This window comes from Pogona vitticeps, chromosome 4 (assembly GCF_051106095.1).
Source record: "Pogona vitticeps strain Pit_001003342236 chromosome 4, PviZW2.1, whole genome shotgun sequence".
Lineage (NCBI taxonomy): Eukaryota > Metazoa > Chordata > Lepidosauria > Squamata > Agamidae > Pogona > Pogona vitticeps.
In genome coordinates, this window is record NC_135786.1 from 154,584,745 (window position 1) to 154,611,733 (window position 26,989).

A 26,989-nucleotide genomic window follows, 5' to 3' on the forward strand; every position below is an offset into this window, starting at 1 on the left:
ACATGTCCGACTCTAGGGCGCGGTGCTCATCCCCGTTTCCAAGCCATAGAGCCAGCGTTTGTCTGAAGACAGCTTCTGTGGTCATATGGCCAGCGTGACTAGACACAGAACACTGTTACCTTCTCACCGAGGTGATATCTACTCACATTTTTACATGCTTTCAAACTGCTAGGTTGGCAGGAGCTGGGACAAGTGACGGGAGCTCACTCCGTCGTGTGGATTCAATCTTATGACTGCTGGTCTTTGACCTTGCAGCACAGAGGCTTCTGTGGTTTAACCCGCAGTGCCACTATGTTCCTGGTATTCTGAGATTTCATCTATTTCCTAAATTTCACTGTAACCTTTAGGGTGGCATTCCTGCCATACACACCCAGGAACATACATGTAGTCCTTGAAAATACTAAAAACACTTCAGCAGAGTTCTAGAACAAAGAATTGGTGTGTGGCTTGGGGGTGGAGAAATTGTATATTTCAGTGTACAAAGGAAGAGACCAGAGAGATGTGCTAAGTTGTTTACATGATGGAAAGGAAGGCAAATAATGCTGGTGCAACTGAGAACTGGTAGGTGAAAAATAGGACCAAGGGGAGAGATAGAGAGGATCAGAGGCAGGTGAGAGCAGCAGGAGAGACATTTTTACCAAGTGAAAAAATACTGGAAAGGAAAGAGCTGTTGAACATTGTGGGAGGATTCAGAGATTGGAAATTACAACATTTTAACTGTATCTCTTTGCTTCCGGGGGTTAAAAGCCCCAGATACAGATAACATAATTACCTGCTGTACTAGAATAGTACTGATATTACCATTTATAGAGATACGTTTTTAAAATATATATATATAATAAATGGTAATATCAGTTCCATTTTAGTACAGGAGATAATGTGTTGAGTGTAAAGCAAAGTGGGTGAATAGCTGCAAGCCTCTGGAAAGCTTCAAAAGCACAGGAAAAGGGGTACTGATGATCCTTAAGGATTTTTAAAATTAAATTAATTTAATTTTTCTTTGTTTCATATTGCCTCTTTACTTGGCAAGTAGTAACTTCTTTTACAACATTTAGTAAAAAGAATGGTACTTTATTCCTGACATATGAAATAAAGGTCATGTTCTTTAACTAATTAGTGGCACAATATCGGAGCCTTGCATAAGAAGAAAGACCTGCTTTATTAGAACCTTCTGCCTAGTGTACCTACAGGTTTCTTCTACAAATCTGTAGGAGGTACAGATGTTTTCCAGGTGCTGCAGACACATCTTCAATTCTGCGAAACAGTGCCACAGAAACCTAGTTCATCCTATAGAGCATAGGTCATCTTAGCACCCCATACATGGGCTAAGCTTGGGGCATTTCTTTAATAAAATAATATTATTTTTAAAAACCACTATTTTATTACTACTTGTTCCCCCTCCTCCACTGGGTGATTGTTTTAATTGTTTGGGTGGTGAGGAAGCAACATGTTGTACTTCTAGTTAACAACATCCTTGGGGGAAGGGATCACGTTGAGTATTGGCACATTCCAGGAAGTATGGTGGCAGCCATCACATTTCATACATGTTATCATCTTCCTGTTGATTAGTTTGGGCTTGTATGGCTCTGTAAATTTTGTTCTCAACCATTTCCCCAAGCAAGTAGTGAAGAATTCTATTAAGAAATCAACAGAATGACTCGGGTTGTGTTCTCCTATGGGACAAATACTTTTTGAGGTGGTAGTATGTGGCCGATGAGGATGGTAGGGTAGCTTGAACCTCAAAAGGAGGGCATATGAGTTCCCCTCTTGCAGTCACCTCTCTTTCAGGCCATAATTTCCACACTACTCCCACCCTTTCATCTCCCAACAACTCTTAACAGGGACACCTACCTCAGAGTGGTTTCTAGAGAAAGGATACATGCAATCCTCCCACCTTACTTACACCCCCACTTGCTAGTTTTGTTCCAAATGCAAATTTTAAAGAATTTCTCAAGCTAAAATATCCATGGTGGGGGTTGCAACAGGGCATATGGGGAAACGTTGGTGGTGGGATCAATGAAGTCCTAAGCTTCCTCATTTCTCTGTTAGGATCCTGAATGTGCTACGAAATTGTGCCAGCTTGTAGGCGGTGTGGTTACCTCCCTTCCATTTCAGTCAATGACGGGAAAGAGGGAAAGATGTGGAAAAGGGGAGGGAAATACTTGATAGGTTGACCTTCACCTTCTGTAGCAATCAGGCATACGCTTTTGAGGGCTAAGATACACCTTGTCAAGCTTGATACTCTGTGTTTTGAAGCCTTTACTTGAGAAGGTGAGGATTTCTGTGTTTTTTGTGCAAAGCTCTATGACTTCCAATAGAATCCAATTTCCATTTCTACTTCCTCAATCAAATTCTGTACAATTTAAAGTCACCAGCCACACCACTCATGTATTCCAGCTTAATTTGCCTTTCAGTAACATAATTATATATGGCCATCCCCCCTGTTCTGCTCCAAGAGCCTGTGGTAATGAATCATATCATTCTCTATGTCTAAAGACGATAAATAAGTGCAGACTCTTTAGTTAAGAAATCATACAGTGAGAGATGGTAGCAAAATGAATCAATTCAAACTGCAGTATATTCATAAGGGTCAAGAGAGGACTCTTAACACTGTAGAATTGTCTTTCTCCAGACCGGCCATTAGAACAAATCAGTTATGCATCAGTTTTGCTCTCAGTTCAAGTTGCCACAGGAAGTATGAATGCTTTGATGAAAACTATTTATACATCTCCTGATATGCACGGAAATTTACTGAAACTCAGCAAGGAAGGTTTCAATTTGTTCTGTCTTTCTCCACTGGAGTTGACTCTGTGCGTTTTCATAAGGATACATACAAGAAACATTCAGATCTAATTCTCTATATATTCGTGACAGTGTCTGTGTATTAAATTTCTATAAATCTTTTCAACGTATGTATTCATTTAGGGCATGATCCAGGCAAAGGTAAACTATTTTCAGATTTTATTCACTTAGCTCTCTCATTGTTGGACTTGAAAGTTTTAGCTTTAGCTGGGTTGTCCTCCTGGTTACTTATTGTTGCATTCATTTCTCTCTCTTTTTAATCCACTCTTTAACTTCTTTTCCCCAGAACATTATCAGATGAGCGTACTGGAATCTGCTCCGGTCAGCTCTACTGTGGGCCGCGTTGTTGCTAAAGATTTAGATGAAGGCATTAATGCTGAAATGAAATACAGCTTTGTAGATGGAGATGGACTGGATGTCTTTGATATTACCACAGATCCTACTTATCAAGTTGGCATCATCACAGTGAGAAAGGTAATAAGCTTATATGGCTGAACAATGTAAATGTTATCACACACAACAACAGTGACTGTGTTTGCTCCCTCATTACCCATTTCATTAAAAATCTCTTTTCTTTTCAGCTATTGCTGTTGCTTTATTTTATATATTGCTTTTCAAAGCTATGTAAAATGAAGCATATAAAATAATCATGCTACTTATATACCATAGTGCTCAAAGCACTCTTTAGCAGTTTACAGTTTTAATTATGCAGGCTCACACATTGCACACACGCGCGCGCACACACACAGCAAACTGGATACTCAATTTTCCAACCTTGGAAAAAACTTTAGCCAACTACCTGAATCAGCTGGGATCGAACGCAGGTTTTGAACACAGTTTTTGACTGCAGGACTGCAGGTTAACCATTGCACCATGAGGTTCTGCTAATTCCAGCTCTGTAATATACAAATAGAAATATAGAACTGTCACCATTAAGTTGCCTCAATGTTTTAAAAAATAAATAAGAAATTAGATGTATGAACTAAGAGCATTGTCTCAAAGGAATACTTATTACCTTTTTGTTAAACTTTCAGCTGCTTCTAAAATTTAGGAGAGTTAATGGTGCTACATTGCTGTCACTACAGGAAGGGTAATTCTAACAGGAGAAGTTGAACCAATCCTAAGCCATGTGAAGCTGTGCTTAATTGAAACTACATGGAAATTACTTAGTATTAGCATAATCCTGGCCTAGCTTTGTACTAGCCTTGTAGATCTTTCTCAGAACTGAGGGAGGCTTGAAAGTGAAGCTTCACGCTACTGTTTCCCCATCCATTTTTCAGCCCTTCTGTTAGTAGATCTTACACAGTAAACCAGTTCGGCTGACAGCCTGTAAATTAGATGTTGACTACATGCTTGTTTAGCCTGCTGTTTGTACTGCTGCAAGTATGAGATGGTTTGCTTCTAAAGATAGTAATCAGATTATTTGCTAGAGTGAAACAGCCCTTCCCCAGAGCTGCCCTACCCACATCTTTCTAATCCCTCTCAAGGGCTTCTACTTTTTTTGGTGCAGGTAGGATCACTCTGTTTTGATCTATTTTCAGTACATGTGAGAGCCACTTCAAAAAATTTGCAAGTTGACAGTAAGCTACTACTGATCAAAAAGGGTTTCTTGAGGTCTGTATCCCTGTTGGATGTGAGGATTACACTGAATGGCACACCAGACTTCCTAGATTCCCTATGTAGTATAATCCATCCCGCTCCAATTGCTACATGCAGACAAGCCCTAAGTCATTTTTACTGGAATTTAGTCATTGATTTCAATGGATTCCTTCTAAGTATGACCAAATCTGGGGCCAGCACATACTTGTTATTTTGCTTGTGTGGGTGTGATAATAAATATATATACACATGCATATATAAAGGATGTTGCTTATATACCACCTCATAGTGCTTAAAGCTCTCTCTGTTTTGTTTTGTTTTATAATATTTTTTATTTTCTTTGTAAAGGTAGGGTAAGGTAAGGCGCAGCTGGGATAGGGATTTGAACGGATACGTTACAGATCAATATTTTCCATAGTAATTCTATACATTTCCTTCTAGTAGTAGTTCCACATATCAGAAAAAAAATATAAACAGTGAGCGAGAGGGAAAAATCAAATTCAGACAGATATGTTGTTATTCTAATTATTGATTATGTAACTGATAGTCTTTATCCATTCTCATACATGTTCCTTTTATTTCTTTTTTCCCAATATGTTTCAATGTCTTCAGATTCCTTCCTTCTCTTACATATTGCTTATCTTGTGTTGCTTTCAGAATTTTGTCTCTATATGTGATTTTAATGAATCTAATTTGTACCTCTCTTGGGAGATGATTGTTTTAAATAAATACTGAGGATATTTTTTTTGACCACTTAATTTCATCCTTCTCACAATTCACCCAGTCTGATAGTAAATCAGTTGTAACTTCTATGAGGTCTTCATTTTGAGTTTCTGGTACATTCTGTATTCTCAGAATATGTGATGCATTCTCCATCTGGATTTGAGTCATCGGTATTTCATGTTGGTTTCATCAGGTTTCAACTTTACCTAAGTCCTTCTGAAGTTCTATTACTTTTTTCTCCATTTTCTTTGCTAATCTCGCTGTCTTCTGCATTTCTTGATTTTGCTGTGCAATATCCTCTTTCATTTGCCCCAATTGTAAATTATTGTCCTCCTGTTGTTTGGAGAGGTCAGACAGTTTAATTTTCAGGGCTGAAATATCAGAGTTAATTTCATCAAACTTTCTATCAAAATGGGCTGTCTGTTGGCTGAGCATGGTGCTCACGAGCTTCTCAAAATATTATTTTGTTAATAAAGAAGACTGGGTTTCTTGCATCAATCTTAGTGTTGTAGTTTCTGGTGCCAGACTTCCTTTCCCTGCCTTAGGTTTTGCAGCCATTTTTGTATTTTCAAAAAATACCCTTTATATGACAGTTCTCCAATATTCTCCACTAATATATGCTTTCTCCCCCCCCCCTTCTTATATAAACTTAAATAATTTAGGTGGACATTCGAGATATGGAGATATGGAAGGATATGAGAGCAACCAATAAATAGGGATCGCCCAATATACAATGTATCAAATAAAGTATCAATGTTCTTAATGAAGAGGGGAAACTTTCCTTGACCACCTCCAAATGGGGAGAATATATCCTGAATATAATAAGTATGGTAAATCTTACTCCGCTTCAAGAGAGCTATTTGTGTCTAGACTTGACAAAGGGGGGGGGAAGAGCCAAAAGTCAGCTACTTCAGAGTTTGGGGCACCTTTCCAGGCTTTGAGTAGAAAAAGGTAAGGTGAGATAAAGCAGAAGAGAAGCTCCTTGTCTCTTCTAGCGTCGCCACGGAGTCTCAGGAACAGCAGGAAAATTTAATAAAGCCCCCAAAACTACTTTTCCAACTCCACCCCCAACCATGCTCAACCAAACAAATAAAATCAAGAAGAAAGAAAAAATAGAATCCCATCTATTCCCTTTTGTAATTCACCACGGGGGGGGAGGGGTTTTGCTTCATTTATGATCCAGCCCCCATTTTCTACTTTCATCTCTGTACAGGACATACTGGTTTCTTCAGGCATAAATAAACTTCAGGTGGGTGTAGGCATAATCTAAATGATTAGAGTTATGAGACTGTTCAATAACGTTCAATAATATCCTGGTGGGTCTCTAAGAGGAACTTAGCAGACAGATAGTTCAGCAATCCATCAGGTGAAAAGTCTCTTTTAATGAAATTCTGTGTTCCCTCCCATCCTCTTCACTTGTCCGCTTCTGAATGCAGTCTTGCAGCTTACTACTCCCAACTACCTTCATATATCAGTAGTAGATTTCCAAGTGTTCAGCTCAGATGTAGTAATAAAAAAAATTGCTTACAGTGGTGTCTGTAAATCAGGGATATAATTGCATATCCATTCTCCTCCAGCCTTCTGGACTGTGTCAATTTTTCAGATACGTACAGAGTCGTGCCAAAGAGAATGCCAAATTTCTGAGACATGGAGGTAGCTAAGGGCTCCCCAGATGCTGGTTCTCTTCTTTGGATATATTTAACTCTCCTGGAAAATTTGATTAGGCTATCTCAAGCCTACAGAACTTCCATCAGTGGTTACAATTGAGAGAGAGCTCTCAATTTGCAGCCTTCATCCATCTTGGCCCCGCCTCCTCCCTTAAAGCACTCTCTGAACACTTTACAAGTTAATTATGCAGGCTACACATTGCCCCCTGCTAGCGAACAGGGTACTCATTTTACTGACCTTGGAAGCATGGAAGGCTGAGTGAACCTTAAGCCAACTGCCTGGGTTTGAACCCTGGGTTGTGAGCAGAGTTTGGCTGCTGTATAGCAGTTTAACCACTGCACTCTGAGGCTCATTGACAAAATGAAACAAAGCAAGATGTGATAAAGTCTCTTCATATCATCAAGTCCAGCCTCTGTGGAGGAGGCACAGATGGGAATTGAATTCCCAGCCTCTAAACCACTGAGCTATCCAGCAGTATATGTATATACACATATACATACACACATATGTATGCTATATGCAAAAAACTACCCTAAAAACAATTATTTTACCAAGATAGTGAACAATTTTATCATTCATTCAAATCTTCCTATAAAAGGCATGATGGTGAGCATCACGACTTTAAAAATAAACTTTGCAGTTTGGTTGTTCTGTGGGTTGACTGACTTTTAAACCTCACTTTGCAACTTGAGGCAGATCCATGAATCCTGATTAAAATAAAGGATGTTTGCTGTCTTTAAATTGATGACCCTGAACTGCCATTGTTTTCTGTTGTATACATGGATGCTGTTTATTGACTCTGCTAATCTTCTCTTGTTGATGATCCTGAAAGCAATTTATTAGGTCACTGTGTTGTTTATTTGCTTGTTCCAAGTTACACAGTGCACATAGATCATACTCCCTTTTCATCAAACTTGAAATTGTACTCATGGCTGGATATCCTGCAGAAATAAGGTGCTTTTACCTGTTCATTCATTCTTGTAACTTTTAACCCACTGCAAGAGCATTCAGACTAGAAAGCAATAAAATAAAATAAAATAAAAGGAGACAATCCTTCTATATTCTAAGTAGCTAGGTAGTGGCCCAAATGGTATTATTGTAGGTGCCAAAAAGAATGAAAATAATAATTATCATAAATATTTTCTTGATGCTGGATGGAACACCAGCTAGGTAGAAGTAGTTGGGAGGGGGACGCTTTAGGGGAGATGTAATGGGAATGGGCAACTAATGAAACATACGTGGCATTTGCCCTTGTGGCCCCTGCTTGTCTTTCCCTCTCAAAGGCTCACGTCATGTTTTCTTCTCGCTGCCACTAGTCGATTACCTCAATCCACAATATAAATGATGCCTGTCAGAACACTTGTCTTGTGAACAGAAACAGAACTTATTTATTGAAGTGAAGCAGATTGAATAATAACAGAAGTTCTTCAGATACACACTATACATAAGCAAATCATCAACAGTTCTCTCAGTACATACTTCTTTTCTCTTGCAATATCATTACAACCTTCTCTACCTACTTTCCTAATCAGCTCTATCTCTCTGATTATCTCCGTATCTGTTCCCTCTCTTTCTGACTAACCAGCCGTATTTCTATCAGTATCTCATTCCAATCTTTATCTGACCTTATCTCCTTCTCCCGCCAAGCCTCATGTAGCTGCTGACTCCGCCTCTCCAGTCCTCTCATAGGTTCATACAAATCAGCTCGTGAATATGAATGGCATGAGTGACGTGGGCGATCGTCACACACACCCTTATCTTTTCAGATTCAAATGGCTTTCTGGGTATATGTTTCAGAAAAAAGGCCCATCAAACTTCTTTATATGAGCTACATTATGACAAATAATTGCCACAATGAAACTATTCTTCCATTTGTCTCAGTAGTACCATTACTTGGTTTTAATTTGTAATTACATCTTAATGTCAGGTATGCCAGCTGGATAGCTCAGTGAGTTGCAGCATCTGGCTGTGGAGCCAGGAGTTGGACATTGTTCCCCACTGTGTCTAGTGAGAGAGCTGGAATTTGTGGCCTTGGGCAATCTACGTGGTCCCAGAGCACTTGCAGAAGAAAGGGACTAGTAAATCCACATCTAAATGCTTTATACTTAGAAAACCTTAAGAAGAGTTGCCATAAGTTAGTATTGACTTGGCAGCATGCAAATATCATTATTACTATCATTATTCCTAGATATCACAGGGGAAATTCTATTCAGTTAATGCTGCTATTAATTGGCAAAAGTAGTGTTCACACATTGGCTCTATTCCAAGTGAAGTTGCTTAGGGCAAACACCACTGTCCTAAGCATGTCTACTCAGAAGTGTTGTTGAAAAAAGCCTATTCAGACCATCGTTTTGCGATCGCAAAAACGTCGTAATGTGGTTTTGTTGTAATGTGGGGCAATCATAAAGCAGGGCACGACTGTATAGGATACTTTAAATATTAAATGTAAATTGATGCAGATGTCAAATATCTATTTGAAAAAGTATGCCTCCTAAGGGTATCATTATAAGGGACATGTGGCTGAACAGTCCTACAAATGCTTGCTAGCAAATTTTGGATTTGCTGCTGGTAAATGTGTGAACACTCAGTGTGAAACTCAGGTTCATATACTAATCTCTTTAGCACTGGCCTTACTGAAAGAAAATACATGCTAAAAACAAAAGTCAATAATATTGACTTGTGTTTAAAAATCTAGTTCAGAAAACAAAAATAAACATCTTCTAATGCATTTGCTTTTGAAACTGAGGCAATTACTTAAAAGAACATACATTTGGTTTAGATCAAGGTCTGTACCAATTACAAGGATAACATTTTGCTAATATGCAGCACTAAAGTACCCATTATGTAAAAGTAAAGAGCATATAACCATTGTAGTCGTGGAAATTAAATTATCAGCAGGAGTCCTCATAATGTTCTATAAGACCCTTGCAACTGTTTCAATATCCACTTTTATTAAAGTTCCTTGGTCATTCCTTGGCCTCACTTTGCTTTTGTCACTAGGCTTCTTTTCAATTATCATTTTATTGTTACACATAAAAGGCACCCATTAAGTATCACTGCAGAACAATTATCAGCATCAATTTTCTTTTTTGTGTAAAATGTACCAAGAAAAGAGGCATGAAAACTCAGCATGGAACAAAATTTTCTTCTGGAAAAGGGGGAAGTTAGTGTGATGCTTTTACTATGGCATTTGTTGTGCAATATGGGCTTCCTCTAACATTTGGCAGTCGTAATAAAGGGCTTATAAACCCGTGAAAGTACAACATATTTGAGTTTCACTGATTTTAGGAGAGCACTTAAGCATGTGCTTACTTACCTTTTGTAGAAATCAATGGGATTAACAGTGTTCAAACATGGCTGGGTTACAGCTATTAACAGATAACAATATGCCACCCATGTGATATGTTTTATTTTAAAGGAATTGAACTGTGGGGCTCAAAATATTCATTTTAGTTTGAGGTGTGTTCCAAATTCTTATCCTTTTTCTCCCTTCCCTTTGCCTCTTCTTCTGCAGCCACTGAGCTTCGAGAGCAAAAAAACGTACACTTTAAAAGTAGAGGGTGCTAATCCTCACCTGGAAATGCGTTTCTTGAACCTAGGCCCATTCCGTGACACTGCCACTGTGCATATCAGTGTGGAGGATGTGGATGAGCCCCCAGAGTTTGAACCTAGCTTTTATTTTGTGGAGGTACCTGAAGATGTGGACATTGGGACAACCATACAAATGATTAATGCCAAGGACCCTGATGTGACCAACAACTCAATCAGGTTTTCTTCTTCACTCTATACTGTACCTGCTATGTTAACTGATAGGATTATTGTTGTTGTTTTCAGTGACTAACACAAGTTCTAAATGTCCAGCCTATATAAATGTTCAAATGTTAGTGTGGCCCAGTGTGCGCAGTCAAAAGGTCCATGTCTATGTTCTTTGAAATCAGATCAAGAAATTGGATCACAATCTGACTAGGGATGTCCCTATCACGAGACAGGACAAAGCAGTGGCCTCAGGTGACAAGATGCTAGGGATCCAGGAGAGCTGCATATGCTAGATGGCCTATCATGCGCCTCTTTGACTAGCCTTCGGACCTCAGATGTGTTGGAGGACAGTGTCCTGTCACTAGTGTTGAAAGAAGATTGGATGGCCAGTCTGCAGAGCTGCTGTACGTGGAAAAATTGTGGGAAGCAAACTTGTCCTTTGATAACCCATGGTTCAATCTGTCAGGCAAGCCAACTTGCAAAAGTCCACTCAAAACATTTTTGACATTTAGCTTCACCATAATAAAGCAGAAATGGGCCTAGAGCTGTGTGTGGCTCTCAGTGTCATTTCAAAAGAGCTCTGCTAGCAAGGAAATCGGACCTCTTCCAAGAGCAATTTGTCCCGCCGTTGTTAGCTGGCTGCAACAAGAATTGTCAGAGAAAGGGAGAAAGGAAGACAGAGAAGGAGGTGTGGAAAAAGAGAGAGAAACAGTGGGTTGACTGACCCCATATAGTTCCAGCAGACTACCCAAGAAAACATGCAACCCTTAAAGAAGTAGGAGAAATTCCCTAGTGCAGGAATGAAGACATTATCCTACTTTTGCTTTGCCAGGGAAATGATTTCATGTAATAATAAAATAATTTTATGATTTTAGTATTGTATATGACCTAATTAACTCCTCTGTCTTCACAGATATAGTGGTGCCTCACTTGACGATGTTAATTCGTTCCAGCGAAGTCGCTGTAGAGCGAAAACATGGTCAAATGAAACAAAAAAAAACCCGTTGAAACGCATTGAAAACTGTTCAATGTGTTCCAATGGGCTGAAAACTCACTGTCCAGCAAAGATCCTCCATAGGGGCGGCCATTTTCAGTGCCTGTGCAGCCCGTTCCTAAGCACAGCGGGGGGTCATTTTCTGCAGCCAGCGGCCATTTTGAAACCCGATGATCAGCTGTTTTTGATCGCCGTAAAGCGAACATTGGTTCCCGAAGCAGGAAACCGATCATCACACAGCGGAAAAACCCCATTCAAAACATCGTCAAGCGGATTCATCGTTAAACAGGGTAATCGTAAAGCAGGGGACGACTGTATTAGTATTATCATCAGTGTGCCAATAGTAATAGCAAGGTCACCATGTCTACACAGCTGTATGATGGCAATGGTGCTGAATTGTTAATTATGGTATTTGGCTGTATATATATGGGACCTGAAAATAACAAGGCCAACTCCAGTATGCAAAGGTTTGGGATTCTGCTGACTACTTAAATCACAAAGGACAATGTTACATTTATCAGTGACATTTACAAATAAGAGGATTTGAACATTTTTGTTCAAATTATGTTTATACAACAGTTCGCAATGTATAAAAGTGGTTCAGATGATTTGTGGCAGCATTTTGGAAACATGGCTTGACTTTCTAAAACTTTCACTGATAAATGCAATACTGTCTTTTGATAATTCAGAATGACTAAGCGAGAGTATGTAAAGAGTTTGATGGACTCAATTAACTGCCAAGAACCAGTTATTATTAATCATAGGCAGTACAACCCCCTCCCCATCTGCACTGTGTGGCACCAGTAATTAATACTGTACTACTAATCATGAGAGCATATTCAATTTCAGACACAAGTTAGCTATAAAGTGTCCAGGGGAGAAATTTGTAATAGGCCTTTTCAAGGAAGATCATTATTACACAATTTCCCAAAGCTTTTGTGCATAATTTCTTTAGAAATTCAGCACCCCAGGACCACCTTCATTTCAGAAAGAAAAAAAGACAAGAGTCATATTCTCTTCTTCTTTCCTGTGCTGCTTCTGAAGCTACTTCTGTCCCAGTAGGTGGCTTTCCAACCATGAGTCTTCTTCCCTATTTGCTTCTTCTGCATACTGTAATACCAGCTTACAAATGACACATTCTCTACTGTTTCCAGAGCTTTTCTCATATCTTCTCTCAGTCATTATAGTAACTACATACAAGGTTCAGAAATTCTGTTACCATCATAGAAGTATTATGAGTCCCATTCCCCTCTGCAACTCTCAGAAAATATTAAAAAGAACACCTGGTTTGGGGCGTACTCCAAGGCCATCCCTACCATTAGACAAAGAGTGGGTCAAACTAGAGGTTAAAGAAAATGTGTATTCCATTTAGTTGGCCCTTTTCTCCTTCCCATGATACACTTTCCACGAAGGTGAATGCCTCAAGTTCAGGCTTGGAAATTAAGCTTGTGTTTAACTTCCAATAACCAATCACAGTGCAAAGATCACAGGAACGCATAATGCAGAGGTGGAGGAAAACACATGCTATGACAGACAATTTTCACCATGTAAGAAAGTATGCTTCTAATGATGTGCTAATGATATGTAGTTTAATAGGGAACCATCTCAGGTAGTGGATGCTGGGGGTGGCAACCCCAGCACGTCCTATGTTGCATCCCCAAAACTAGCCTGCTGTTCTGTAGAGCAAAACACATTGCCCTCTCAGTGTGGAAGTAAAATTAATTGTCAGTGGAGGTCATTTCTGTACACACAGTGTGGTATGCTGCATCTCACCCTTTGCCTCAGACAGCAAAATATCTTGCCTTGGTTATATTGCTGTTCCCTGATCAAGCAGGACTGCTTTAGAATACAAGAGTAACTGTCTTAGTTTCTTTTTGTATAAATGACTTCATGCTATTATCAGAGCCTCTTTTGAATAAAAACATATTCTACTAGTACAAAAGATAAATTATTATAACTTGTAGCAGTTTTACTCTGTTCCAGTTTAATAACTGACCGTTGAAAAATAAAGCATTAAAAAAGTATTAAAGCAGACCCAGCGAAATCAGTGGAAGTACGGTAGCTAACCGTGGTTAACTTCAGTCCCACGATTAAGCCTGGCTCCAAACCAGACAATCTTGAATCTCCTCAAATCCAATAGATATAAAAATCATTATCTCACACACTTTGAAGCCCACAGAGTCTAGCAGCCACTAATAGCTTAGAAGTTCTTCCTCTTCCTCTTTCTCATTACAACTAACTGGCTAAAAAGCCATGCTATACTATTACTGTATTATGCAGTGCTTACTTACCTGGCTGGCTTAGTAGTTGAGGTATCTGGTTGTGGAGTCAGAGGTTGGGAGTTCCATTCCCAACTGTGCCTTCGTAGGAGAAGAGTCAGCCTGTATGGTCTTGGGCAAGCTCCACAGTCCCAGGGAGCCCCCAGAAGAAGGGAAGGGTCAGCCACTTCTGGGTATTCTCTACCTGGAAAATCTTAGAAAGGATCACCATAAGTCAATTTGTTTGATGGCTTGTTGTTGTTGTTGTTGTTGTTGTTGTTGTTGTTTGTTGTTATGGCTCATCTAAACTGGCTCTTTTGGAGTGAGCAGGCTAAATAGAGTTGGTTGAGATTGGATGGGAAGCATAATATGCCATTTGATACAATCCTCACATCCAAATGGTGTACCAGAGTTCAAATAACCCTATTTAGTCCAGCTTCTTTGGCTATCATGAAGTGAAATTTCTTTGAAAACTCTGGTGGACTATTGCTGAGACACTGCATCACTTTGGAAAAAAACAAAACAGTTTCTTCAGTTTCTTTTCAAGGACCAGTCAAGAAACTGCGTGCAGCCAAATCCATTCAAACAAACCAAAGAAAATAGTCTACCAGCGTTTTCAAAGAAATTTCAATTTTCTGATATCCTGAAATAGCTCACCTATTAAGCCATTTCACAGTACTGGAAATTCCAATTAGAAGGAACCTTGACAGCAAGGAAGGCTCTGTTCCCAGTGATCACACAGGCTGGAAATGGACCAAAACAGAGCAATCCTACCCACACCCAAAAAATACAAGCCCCTGATAGGGGCTCAGAAAGGTGCAGGATTGTTCTGGGGATATTTTGGTTCCCTCCAGTGATTATGTTTTGTGATCACTGGTTTAAAAAAACGTGAACCAACCTGGCCCCACAGTGGACCACAACAGTGGGACAAATGCTGATCTAATTAAGTTCTAAGTAACACTGCATGCTAAGGCAGTGATTGATCTCTCTGAAAAGGGGGAATATGTTTGTATTTGTAATTAGTAATTAGTCTTTACTATTGTCCCTCTTATCCCAATATAAGGATGGGGCAAATTTAGAGAAATCAGTGGCTGGGGAAGTGCTTTAAACGAGACTAGCACTCTAAACTCTAATCTAAATTTTTAAAAGGGAAAGGGGAGCTCACACCACATGATTTATATACCACACAGTCCACCCCCTAGCCTCTTGACCCACTACAATACTGCTATAGTTTTAAAAATCAGAACTACTGCTGGGTGCAGAATAAAGTCTCATAGAACACACTGGAGTAGTAGATCACAGTCAGAGTCACTGTAAGTCAGGAGAATTATCATTTTTTAAATTAAAATAGCCACCTCCAGCAGCAATTAAGGACTAAAAATTGGTGGCTTTTCCTCAGCTACCCACTGAGTTCATATCTAAGCAGAGATGGAAGCAAGTCACTCTTGGCCCATAAGCAATGCTCTTAACCACTAGCATTAACATTTAGCATTTAAATAACACATTTCTTTGGCACTCAGAACACTTTTCATAAATTTGCTTAATAATCTCAAAAGGAAGGACTGCACAAGGATCACCATATTATAGAATCTCTTCTCCTCTGAGACACAGTGGGAAATCAAACTCCCAACCTCAGGCTCAATTACTCCAACCACTGAGATATTCAGCCAGCTCTTATTCCCACAAAGACACATATTGGTGTCAGTGGTAAAGGTAGCTTCCCAGTTCCTCCCAGTCTTCCATTTTGAACTGGATTTAAAATCACTAGATCAAGCATGAATACATTTTGGTGAGCAATAAAGCACTAGAATAAACCATGCAGATGCCCAGGTGGGGGGAAACATGCACATACTTCCCAGATAAATACCTGTGGCATCTCCTTGCTAGATAAGTCTTTCCCCAACATCCAACAGACTCAAAATGACAGAGTTTGAAAAGTTGCTTTTCAAATGTATTTTGCTGTTCAACTTATTACAAAGCCCCAAAAAGACATTAGGTAAAAGTTCCCCTTGGCATTTAGCCCAGTTGTTTCTGACTCTAGGGGGCAGTGCTCATCCCCGTTTCCAAGCCATAGAGCCAGCATTTGTCCAAAGACAGTTTCTGTGGTCACGTGGCCAGCGCCACCAGACATGGAACACCTTCCCATCGAGGTGGTACCTATTTATCTACTCACATTTTTTACATGCTTTCAAACTGCTAGGTTGGCAGGAGCTGGGACAAGCGACGGGAGCTCACTCCATCATGTGGATTCAATCTTAAGTTGGCTGGTCTTCTGACCTTGCAGCACAGAGGCTTCTGCGGTTTAACCCGCAGTGCCACCACGTCCCTCTAAAAAAGACATTAGTAGTAATCATTAATGCCTTTTCCATTTTTTTAATGGCATAACCTTGAAAAATGCCTCTAAAATGCCCTTAAAGTGTAGCTTAAAAGAGACTAGAATTGTTATATGTTGCACCAACAGAAATTGGCATTGTTTCCATTCTTCACAGCATTTTTTAAATGCAGATTGGGAACAGTTGCTTTTTTTGTACTGCTCTTCCCACAGCTCACAAGACATGTGAATTCATTACACCGTCAATTTCCCCCAAAATATAGTTACAGCTGATGTGTTGTGTTACATCCAGGCTGTAAGTTTACACCTATGCACAAATTCAACTGCAATTCTGGTGTCATAATCATATCATAGATCAGAATACAATGAACCGGACCAACATTCTTAAGTTATGTGAGCAGGACAAATTCAGATATATAGCAATCCATAGCCCATCTAAACTCTCCAGATTTAGGCCAGTTTAGTTTTGTTGTGAGTTCTTGAGCAGACTGACTTATTACCTCTGTTGTAGTGCTCTGTCCTGTGCAACTCCTTTAAGTAATTAGGCAACCCTAGACTAACCAAAAGGTTCCCATATATCCCTTCCTCTCTATATGAACAGACTTAAACTGGCTGTCCCTTTGAAAAAAATATTTTTGGTCAGTTTCCCCAACTATGCCATTGGTATCCCCTTCAATGTTGATTTCTAATGGCAACAAAAATGTTTTTGAACAGGTTATAGTTGCATCTCCTATCACCCAGCCCATTAGCAAATGAACCGGTTTTAACTGCTACTGTGAAAACTGCCTGGCTCTGGATAAACTGAAGTAAATAACAACAGGCCTAAGAGGGAATGCAATTATGTTTATACAACAGTTCGCAATGTATAAAAGTGGTTCAGATGATTTGTGGCAGCAATATTTCCTTTCCTTGGAACGTTTCTCCCAAAAGATATCATTTAATTGGAGAGTCAAACAGAACCTAAATCAAAGACCCAAAATGGTTTGGGAGGGGGCAGGACAGTTACTGAACCAAAACTTAAAAGTCAGTTGCTACAAACTGGATTTGAAGCTGACAAAAAAGTGACTGGTTCAAAATAAAGTGGCTGGATAACCAGGTAGAGAAGGAGCCCTGTATCCTCAGGGGATTGGTTTCAAGCCCCCTGCCCCGTGGATAGTGAAAAATGTGGATTATCGCAAACACCATTATATGTATAGCAGATGCTATACATAGCATGTTCTCCGGCTGCCTCTCATGGCCAGTTCTGGTAACTCCATTAAAAATGTATATTTAGGGTTTTTTTCTTTTAATATTTGTTATATTTTTGGACCATGGATAAGTGAATCAGTGGATATTGATCCTGCAGATGAGGGGTTCCTACTGTATTTAGAATGTCTCTTTCTGCCCTTTTGAGGCTGATAAAATGATATATTTCTATAGAGGCCATGTAAAGAGGGAGAAGTGGTTTCTAAAGCTGATAGGTGCCATCTCTCCAGAATTTACCATGACCTACCTCTTGTTAGCAAAGAAAGACTGCTGTCTAAACTGTGGGCTAGTCTATAATTTCAAAAGATTTTAGATGCAAGCCAGCCAATATTTCACCCTCTTTGGGATCCAGTGAAAGAAATGTTAGCATCTACGTAATTATTCCTGTTAAAAGAATAAAATTTAAAACTTCCTAACTTTGGCAGGATGGTTCCTTTTCATTTCAGTTGCTGAACTGAATGTGTCTGATACTTCAATTAGAAATGTCTGACTGTTCCATTATTACATAAATCCTGAACTACTTTGCAGTATGTCCTGAACTAGATTCATTTTTTTTCTCAGTGAAAATGAACATGATAATACAATTATATAATGATAGCTTTGCTTATTTTCCAAGGGCTATAAGTTCAAGTCCAGCATTCTGACCTAAATCCAGTTGTTAAACTCAACTAGGCAAGCTATTGAATCAATAGTAAGGCAAAACTCTTATGTAGGTTCCATTGATTTAGTCAGTAAAAGCTGATTGTCCCATTTTTGTGATCCCACCAAACTTTAAAGACAGTCAAAGTCACTAAAATCAAGAGTTGTCAGCCTCCATTGGATTCAGTGGATCTACTCTAGTGGACAAGAACAAATAGATTTAGGACTATATTTCTGGGAGTAGTGGGCAAGGAGAAGCTCAAAAGGAAGATATCAGAGTAGGATGAAAACCACCTCTTATTTAGTTCTCAGAACTAGTAAACAGAAACAGGAACTTGGTGTGCTGTTCATTTACCCCCTCTCATGCTCTCAAAGGCCATATGAGATAGATACTATGATGACATTTTATGATTACATAAATTAATTGCACATTGTCAGGACAATCCTATGGATATTTACTCAGGACCAGGTCCTAAAATATTCACCAGTGTTTACTTGGAAAGTAACTCTGTCATAAGAGTTATTTAAGCATAGGTTGGTAATAAATTTCCTGCATTATCAGAAAGTTGTACTAGATGACCTTGAAGTTTGTTTGCCACTCTTTAATTACAAAATTTTAAGTAAGTTTAGGACTGCAGTCTTACAGCATAATCATAGCCATTTTTATGGAGAAGTAAGTTCTGCTTTGTTACTACTGGCTTACCCCCTAGTAACTGTATTCAGAAATCACACACTGTGAAGAAGTACTTCTTTTTCTCTGTCCTGAATCTTCAGTTGACTTATTTAGGTGTCCTCAAAGATCTATTATTAAGGAAAGGGGAAGTATGTCCTAATATCTGTTCTGCTCAGTTAGTGTCCAGCTTGGAGTAAAACCTACAATTTTATGTATATAAATGAAGATGAATTAAAACCAATGTATAATATTTTTCTCCCTTAGAATAGATAATAATTGTCTAAATATGTACTTTCACAGGTACTCCATTGATCGAAGCAGTGATCCTGGACGTTTCTTTTATGTTGACATCACAACAGGGGCTCTGATGACTGCAAGACCGCTGGATCGGGAAGACATTGCATGGCACAACATCACAGTGCTGGCCCTAGAGCTGAGTAAGGCGCACAACAGTCATGCATGAAGTTGGAAGAGATGGCATGGCCATTGTGGATGGACTTTGTTCCAAATGTATGATACAGCAGTTCCTAGCCTTTTGTAATCCAGGTGTTCTTAGACTGCAGTTCCCAGAAGCCTTCAGCACCAGCTGTGCTGGCCAGGGTTTCTTGGAGTTGCACTCCAAGAACACCTCAATTACCCATGGCTGGAAACCACTGGTATAATAAGTAATAATGATAAAATCACATTAAGTTGATTCCAACCAATGGCAACCCTTTACAGGGTTTTCTAGGTATACAGTACTCAGACATTGTTAGTCCTTCCCTTCTTCCAAGGGTCATCTAGAACCGTACAGCTTGTCCAAGGCTACATAGGCTGGCTCTTCTCCCAGGTGCTACTGCAGGGATTGAACTCCTGACCTTTGCCTCCATTCTTAAGTACCCAGCTCACTGAGCTATCCAGTCTGCCCTTCATCTGTATGAGCTGATACTAATATAACCACATTTTAACTGCATCCTCCTTTTCATTCTGCATTATTGTTTTTAAGATAGAAGTTTAAGGCTTTATCCATACAATATACAGTATCTCAAACTTCCAATTATTTCTCATTATATCTTTTGATTAGATCGTCCTTCAGAATCCCTTCCCTTTATAAATGTATGCACATACCTGCTGCTACCCAGTGGTGCAATATATAGAGTGATGGACTAGTGCTCAGGAGCTGGGTTCAAATCACTGCAAAGCCCTATTAGGGTTGCTATAGGTCAGTTCCATTTTAACAGCTTATAAGAACAACCCAGTGGCAACGAAGTTCACTACAATGGCACTAAAGAGAACTAGCTAAAGATTGTGAATGCCATCTCTCTCTTCCTCCCTCCCTCCTTTCTTTCCTTCCTTCCTGCCTTCTTGGGGAAAATTTCCTCCCTCCTGCCTGAAGATAACTGAATGGGTTCGATCCAGGATCCTCCTTTCATGGACAGAAGATCGTAGCTTAGCAAAGGGACTTCTGCATCACTTGTTGGTATTCTGCACTCCATTCTGCAGCATACCCTAGTCTTCTGACCTAGGCTCCTATTTTATTACTATTTAAAAATAGTATCCTACAACCAGCGCCTGGTCGCTTCACAGTAGCTAAGAATAAGCTAGTGTTAAATCTACATCAGCCGAATGGCATGGGCATTTATATGCATATAGTCCAAACTGCATTTTCTGTCTGATTGCAGAAATGAAAAGAGCATTTAATTGTTAAACTCCTTGTGGGGGAGGGTTCTACAAATAAAATGGGAAGGGTTGTTTACTCAGTTCATTAACATTCAAAGGAATTTTTGTTCAAGATCTTTTCCTTTCTCCATGTGTGTGTCTTTTTTCTGTAATGCATGTTGGATAAGAGCTAGCATACACATTCTCTCCAGGAACTATTAGTAGCAAAAACAGATGTTCTGAATATTGCAGGGCTTATCAGAGTAAAAAAACAGCATTATCGGGGAGGACTGAATGGCTCAGGGAATTGCTAATGCAAAAGCCTTTCACTTCTAGGTCACTGGTTCAAACCCTCCTTGAGCCAGTAGTGAGTGGCTGTCATGACCATCTGCTTGCTTTTTTTTTAACTGCCCTGTAGAAATGGATCGTAATTGTAATAAATCTTGTCTAGAGCAGAAAAACCTGCTTGACAGCTTCTCAGATATGTCCCAAAACCTAGTCTAGGGTCACTGTTGCTATAGAATTACTGTGGCATTTCTGAGAAATTCTCTTTAGCCGCGGATGGCAGACATTCAATCTGTGAAACAATATGGGTGGAACTAGATGGTATAGCAAATCAGATAAGGGTCATCATAAACAAAACTTAGTTTGTGAAGAGTTTTTTTTATCCCCTTCCCTATAACTACATGACATGAAACCACCAAGCATGGAGTTTTCCCTTCCCAGATACTGGCTTGCAACAGAAATCACTGAGAGTAGCAGAGGAGGTGCTGCTGTCCACAGCAAACGTGGAGCTTCTATTGAAAGAAAAAGAAAAAGAAAGAATAGGCCTGTTAGTGGTTCTTTATGTGAAAGAGACTCATGGCATAATAATGTCATATCACACCATGATATTTTGTGTGGAACAAATTTCCTGCAAACTAAAATTAAAATGGCCTGGTTCAGACACTTTGTGGCACCCTTTTGCTTTTGTAGAAGCACAAGAGGCTAATGAGAGGCTCACTTCATTGAGAAAATTAAAATGTCAGTATCTTCCTTCCCCCACCCCCACACAGGTTTTCATAAGTTTGAAGACAAGGTAGCCCCCCACCCCCACCCCAGATGGGAGTAATTGTATCAGCTTGCTGATAGATAGGTCCAGAGGTTTTGTGGTTCAGGGTTTAAATCAAATCAGTTGCACAGCCCAGTGATTCTAGTCAATATGATGTAAACATTTTTGTGTTCGGGAACATACGTTATCAATCTAAGTCAAGGGTAGGAAATTTTGGGCCCTTCATATCGATTTGGATTGCAGCTCCCGTCATCCCTCACCATTTGCTGGTGAGGTCCCATCATCCCTCAATGTTTGTGCTGGTTACAGTTGATAGGATTACAGTCTAAAACCCATTTCGAAGGGAGGACTTGCTCATCCCGATCCAAGTTTTAAAATGGTAAAGACCTTTGGATGAACTGATTCAAAATTCCAGAAATAGACGGAATAGACATTTTTGGATAATGATGTGGCAGATTTCCAGAGATGCGTAAGTAATTAAATCAGAACCTCAAGAGCTTAACTTGTATGGCTTAAACATACAGTACTGCTTACCCATCTCCTTTTTCTGGGCAGCATGTTATCCACTAGGCGTCTTCAGGGTAGTTCACTATCTCAGGATTAAGTTATGCCAAGACTGAACTGCTCTGATTTTAATTTGTTCTAACTTCTTTCAGACAATCCTTCACAGGTTGGCAGTGTTTCAGTCACAATAAGAGTCTTGGATGTAAACGACAATGCTCCAGAATTTCCCAGGTTTTATGAGGCCTTTGTGTGTGAAAATGCAAAAGCTGGACAGGTGAGGAGTCAAGAAACAGTCTGTGTATAAGACCAACACCATATTCTATGTAAAAGGAAAAACCAATATATAGCTTCTGCCAATAAACAAAAAGAGGAATTTGTGCATCCACCAGTTTTGTTCATTGAAAATGTATGCTGTACACCAGTGGTCAGGGAACAGGGGTAAAATGGGGTAAAAATGGGGTAAAAATGGGGTAAAAATGGGGTAAAAATGAAAATCCTGGGGGTAATGAGGACGGTCACAGCAGGCATGTTATCCCCAGGCATTTTATTTCTGATGATGCTGTGTGTAGGCGGGCATTCCGTCACGGGGAGAGCAATCCCTGGCGAGGAACTGCACAGGGCACCTGCCTGCCCTCCTTGCCTCCAAGTTGGGGGGAGGGTGGCGTACCAGGCCAGCTGGACTCTTTGCCTGGTGGAGCCCTGGCCAGGGCTCTCCTTCCTGCCCATGCCCACCCACCCTGGTAGCAGGTCCCGGGCGAGCACGGGGGGCGGTTGCGGACGGCAAGAGCCAGTGGGGGTAATGTCAACGTATATACATTTTTTGGGAGGTAAAAGATTAAAAAGTTCCCTGACCCCTGCTGTACACATTTGTGCAATGAATAATGGAATTACTAGAATAATGGAATTACAGTAGTAACTCTTGTATTATTCTTTTGGAACTTTTAATTATGGGTGCCACTGGGAAGCCAATCCTGGGTGCCAGAGAAGTTTAATTCATTCAGTGGGCCAGGACAGTTTATGCCAAATTAAGGCAGATTTTTCACTAGTTGTTTCCACCTGATGCAATACCAGACTGGTGTTGCTGATTTGCTTCCTACCAGATTCATTCCAAAAGAAATGTTGGTTTGACCCATTCTTAGTTCTGTACTGCTATTTTATTTATTTATTTATTTATTTATTTATTTATTTATTTATTTATTTATTTATTTATTTATTTATTTATTTATTACATTTATGCCCCGCCTATCTAGACCGAAGTCTACTCTGGGCGGCTAACAATAATAGATATAATAAAAACATATAATTAAAAAACAGTGGTAATATGGTTCAAGATAGGAAAAAAATAGTCACATGATTTTTCTGGAAACAGTTATATGTGATGGAGGTTTCGCGTGTGTTTTGAAATAGACATATCTACAAGGGTGGTGTGGGTTTTTTTTTCAAAATTTGGTGCATTCTATAGTTTACAAATGCTGAAACAATTTATTTTTATTTAATTTGTTTGCTGGAATTATTTGTATCCATTTTTCAATGTAATCTTCTAAAGTGCCTTACAGGAAAACATGCATACTATAACAACAATAGTATACAATATGAAAAAAATCAAAGAAAGCACTACAGATAAACTGCAGCACTAACCCTCATTCACATGGACGAGATATTTTAGTCCTCCAGAATTACGTTTTGTTACAGAACTCACAGAGAACTAGACCTTCAAGGTCAGCATTCAATAACACTGTCATCAGAAGAGTTGCAAACAATATACCTGAGTTTCCGTCACTTGCCATAGGCAGTCTTTTGGGTTACTCTTATTTTACAGACATACCCAACAAACCAAACCGGAAATATCCAGTTAATGTCATGTATTGGGACAAAAATGTCCGATACGGGGCCTTTTGGCAATCACAATGCTGAGAAATAGAACTGGCATGCTCACTGATTGCCGGTAGGTTGACCCCATTTAGAAGGAAATGGTCATTGGAATCCTCAGTAGGGTCAAGAGATGCAAGATATATAAATGGAACTGTTACTTTACTGCTCATCTTGGATACACTGGAATTCCAATGGAGTTCAAAGATCCTCAGAACACAGTGAGTTCTTTTCTTAATCTAATGCCCAAGAATTAAAAACCAGCAGAACAAAATAAAATTGACTTTCCTATAGTCTGATCTCCCAGTTGTAACAGCTCCCTATAACAGATGGAGGAACAGAAACAAGATTTTTCAATCAAAATATGAACTTAAAAGGGTGAGGCATATCAGGCACAATTAGAGGAGACTCACTGAAGTTGATGGGATTTGAGAATGATGGAAGTCCAGTCAATTTCAGTGGGTCTAATCTGAGTCTAGATCCAATCCATTGTTGTGTTATATTTTTACTGTCATTGGACATTCTCACCCATTGTGTTGCCTAACTGGCAGCAGAACCAGGCCAATTTATTTTGCTGCCTGAGCCAAAGGATAGCATCCCCTCCATACGATCTGCAGAAGCCAATTGCACTGGCAATTCAGTCTCTCATCAACAGTCACTTTGGGTCATCCACCACAAACCATGTTGCTTTACAGGATAAAGAACAGGCCTGTCCTTCAAGAGAAGGGAATAGCTTAAAGGCTTCAATTATTCTCCCCCTCAACTAGCATCTGCCACCTGAGATCCAACCTTGACTGGAAGCATCTCCCCAACATTTCAGACAGAGTTCTTTCCCAAACCTGTTATCTGAGTTTCTTTAAGTTGGAGACACTGGAGGTTGCATTTGAGACTTTCTATACGTGGAGTTTGTGCTGCAGCATTAAAGTATGTGTAGGCCATCCAAAAGTATCCTTTGATTATTATTTTCTTTCTCTTGGCTAAAGTAGATTAAAACAAAACATCTTGTTTTGCCAAGCACTGATTGCCACAACATTTTGATTGGCTTTATGGATGTCTGCCTTCATAGCTGTCTTCGTGGATGTCTACAAGATGCTGCCACTCAAATGCTAGGCTTGCTTTGTTTTCAGTGTAATCCTTGAAAGCTGTTTTCTCCCTCCACTGGAGCTGTCATCAGCTTCTTTGTTTCATTCTCCCATCCTGCAGCTGATTCAGACAGTGAGTGCGGTAGACCAAGATGACCCACAGGAGGGACACCACTTCTACTACAGCTTGGCTCCGGAGGCAGCTAACAACCCCAATTTTACTCTGAGGGACAATCAAGGTAATCAAAGTAGACACTCATTTGTTTTGCTAACTAATGTCTTTTGCAAGGAGTTAGATGAGAGAGGCTCTGGCTTAACACTACGTCATGGGACTGCCATTGCAAATAATGTCAAGTGACACCAGCTTCTTAGAGGCAGGAGTGAAGTGACATATTATTTTACACTTTAGATAGTTATACAGAGTTTATGCCTGTATAAATATTTTCTAGTGACAGGTTCCTTTATTTTGAGGAAATATGCCAATGTTGTACAAAACCAAGCCCTCATTGTCAAACTTTGGGCACCTTCTGTTAATGGGACACCAAATGTTTTAAAGGTGAGGCTTAAAAGTAAAAAAACGAGATGGTATTAGGGAGATTTTATTTTGCTCATTTATGTGTCTAGTGTTTTCCATGGAGCACATAAATATAATTTCAGTCTTTCCTACATTCTGCCTTTCCTTCATTCTGTTCTTCTTAATGTAATTGCTGTTTTCCTGTAAAATGTAAGGGACTTCATGTGGGACAGTATTTGGCATAGAGATATAAAATATGTATTGTTTTAGTTTTTGTAAATGTAAAGCTAGAAGTGTATGAGATGTGGTCATGAGGAGCCAGAAAAAAAAACTAGTCACCCAAGTCAGGGATAGAATATTATCCATTGTGAGAGTGAAAAAAAAAAAAAGAAACATGTCCCCATATTTGGAATGACAACCAGAATATTACTGAGAGTTTGATATATCAAGGTTTATGTGGCAGAATGAGGCCAATGATGTTCCTGAATATTCAAAAAACATGCAGCCTGCAATGGCTTACTTCATATTCCCCTCTTTTACAACTAATGCCACCTTCTAGCATCCCAAACTCACTTTTGTAGTCACCGTGACCAGTGCTGTAAATTAGGATATTAGCTTTACCAACTTGTGTCAGGAAGACAATGGAGGTGAAAGGGAAGAGAGAGAAGACATCAGAGGTTGAAGGAGGGCACCCAGCAAAGAAAAAGAAGAATTGAGGTGTGAGGGAGAAATGCAAGGGTAGAGGAGGCGACAGGGGAACACCCAGAAAGCCCCCAAGGGAAAGGAGATATGAGGGACTAGGGAGAAGACATTGGGTGATTAATTGATTGGGTTGAGGGATGAAAATTATCTAGGACTGAAACCTGTATTTTAACTGAGAGCCTACTGGGAAAATAGGGTTCAACCTAAAACAGCTCACTTTACAACTGCCTTCAGGGAAACAGTTATGCTGTAAGTACAGTGGTCTGTTGTTCCTGGACATTACCTATAATTAGGTTTAGTTAAGATGTTACTTAAGGAGTTGGCAGAACCTGGAACGATGTGGGTGCCTTTAGGTGTGTGTGTAAGAAAAGGAGAGAGAGAGAGATGTGAGATCCATTTGACTGTACCATTTTTATCCACGTTGGTTAATCATATCAAATTTGTGTGAAATGCATTGGTTTGGTAAAAGTATCATCCCTCTCCACATCCCACCCCGGCAGCTGGAATTTAAAGGAGTCACTAAATATAAACAGTTATAATGTTTCTGAGTTGGACTCAGACCTAATAAATAAAACTTTTTTTCTAAAATGTTAACAAAAGTGAATATTCATGCCCATGAAGGAGGCTGAAAAGGCCAAGTTGAAATGAGTTGGGCTTTTATTTTCAAATAAAGTGCACACTACAAGTTTTGCATCCTGGTACTATAGACTCTCCCTGCCTAAAGCTTTGGTGGATGCACCAGTTCCTTTTTTGCTATAGGTTTACAACATGATCTGTTCCAAGACATTCCATTCAATTTCACTTTCTCTCCCATTCTCGCCATTCCATTCCCGAAGGGTCACCCAGCATTGCATGGCTGCTGAGCAGCCTCAGGTCTCATTGGGCTGTTGCACAGGTGTGTTCTTTATTTCCTAAATACTTTTTGCACTTCGCACATCTT

At 39.6% G+C, this 26,989-nt stretch overlaps 1 protein-coding gene across 2 annotated transcripts in view; it reads left to right on the plus strand.

Annotated features, from left to right (window-relative positions):
- CDH20 (cadherin 20) overlaps positions 1-26,989 on the plus strand; it is a 200,728-nt gene that overhangs the window by 164,086 nt on the left and 9,653 nt on the right. For both annotated transcript variants that reach the window (XM_072998524.2, XM_078393392.1), the window contains 5 exons: positions 3,089-3,276; positions 10,307-10,560; positions 18,990-19,126; positions 22,035-22,156; positions 24,955-25,072. In XM_072998524.2, coding sequence (XP_072854625.1) covers positions 3,089-3,276; positions 10,307-10,560; positions 18,990-19,126; positions 22,035-22,156; positions 24,955-25,072 — 819 coding nt within the window. The remainder of the gene's footprint in view (positions 1-3,088; positions 3,277-10,306; positions 10,561-18,989; positions 19,127-22,034; positions 22,157-24,954; positions 25,073-26,989) is intronic.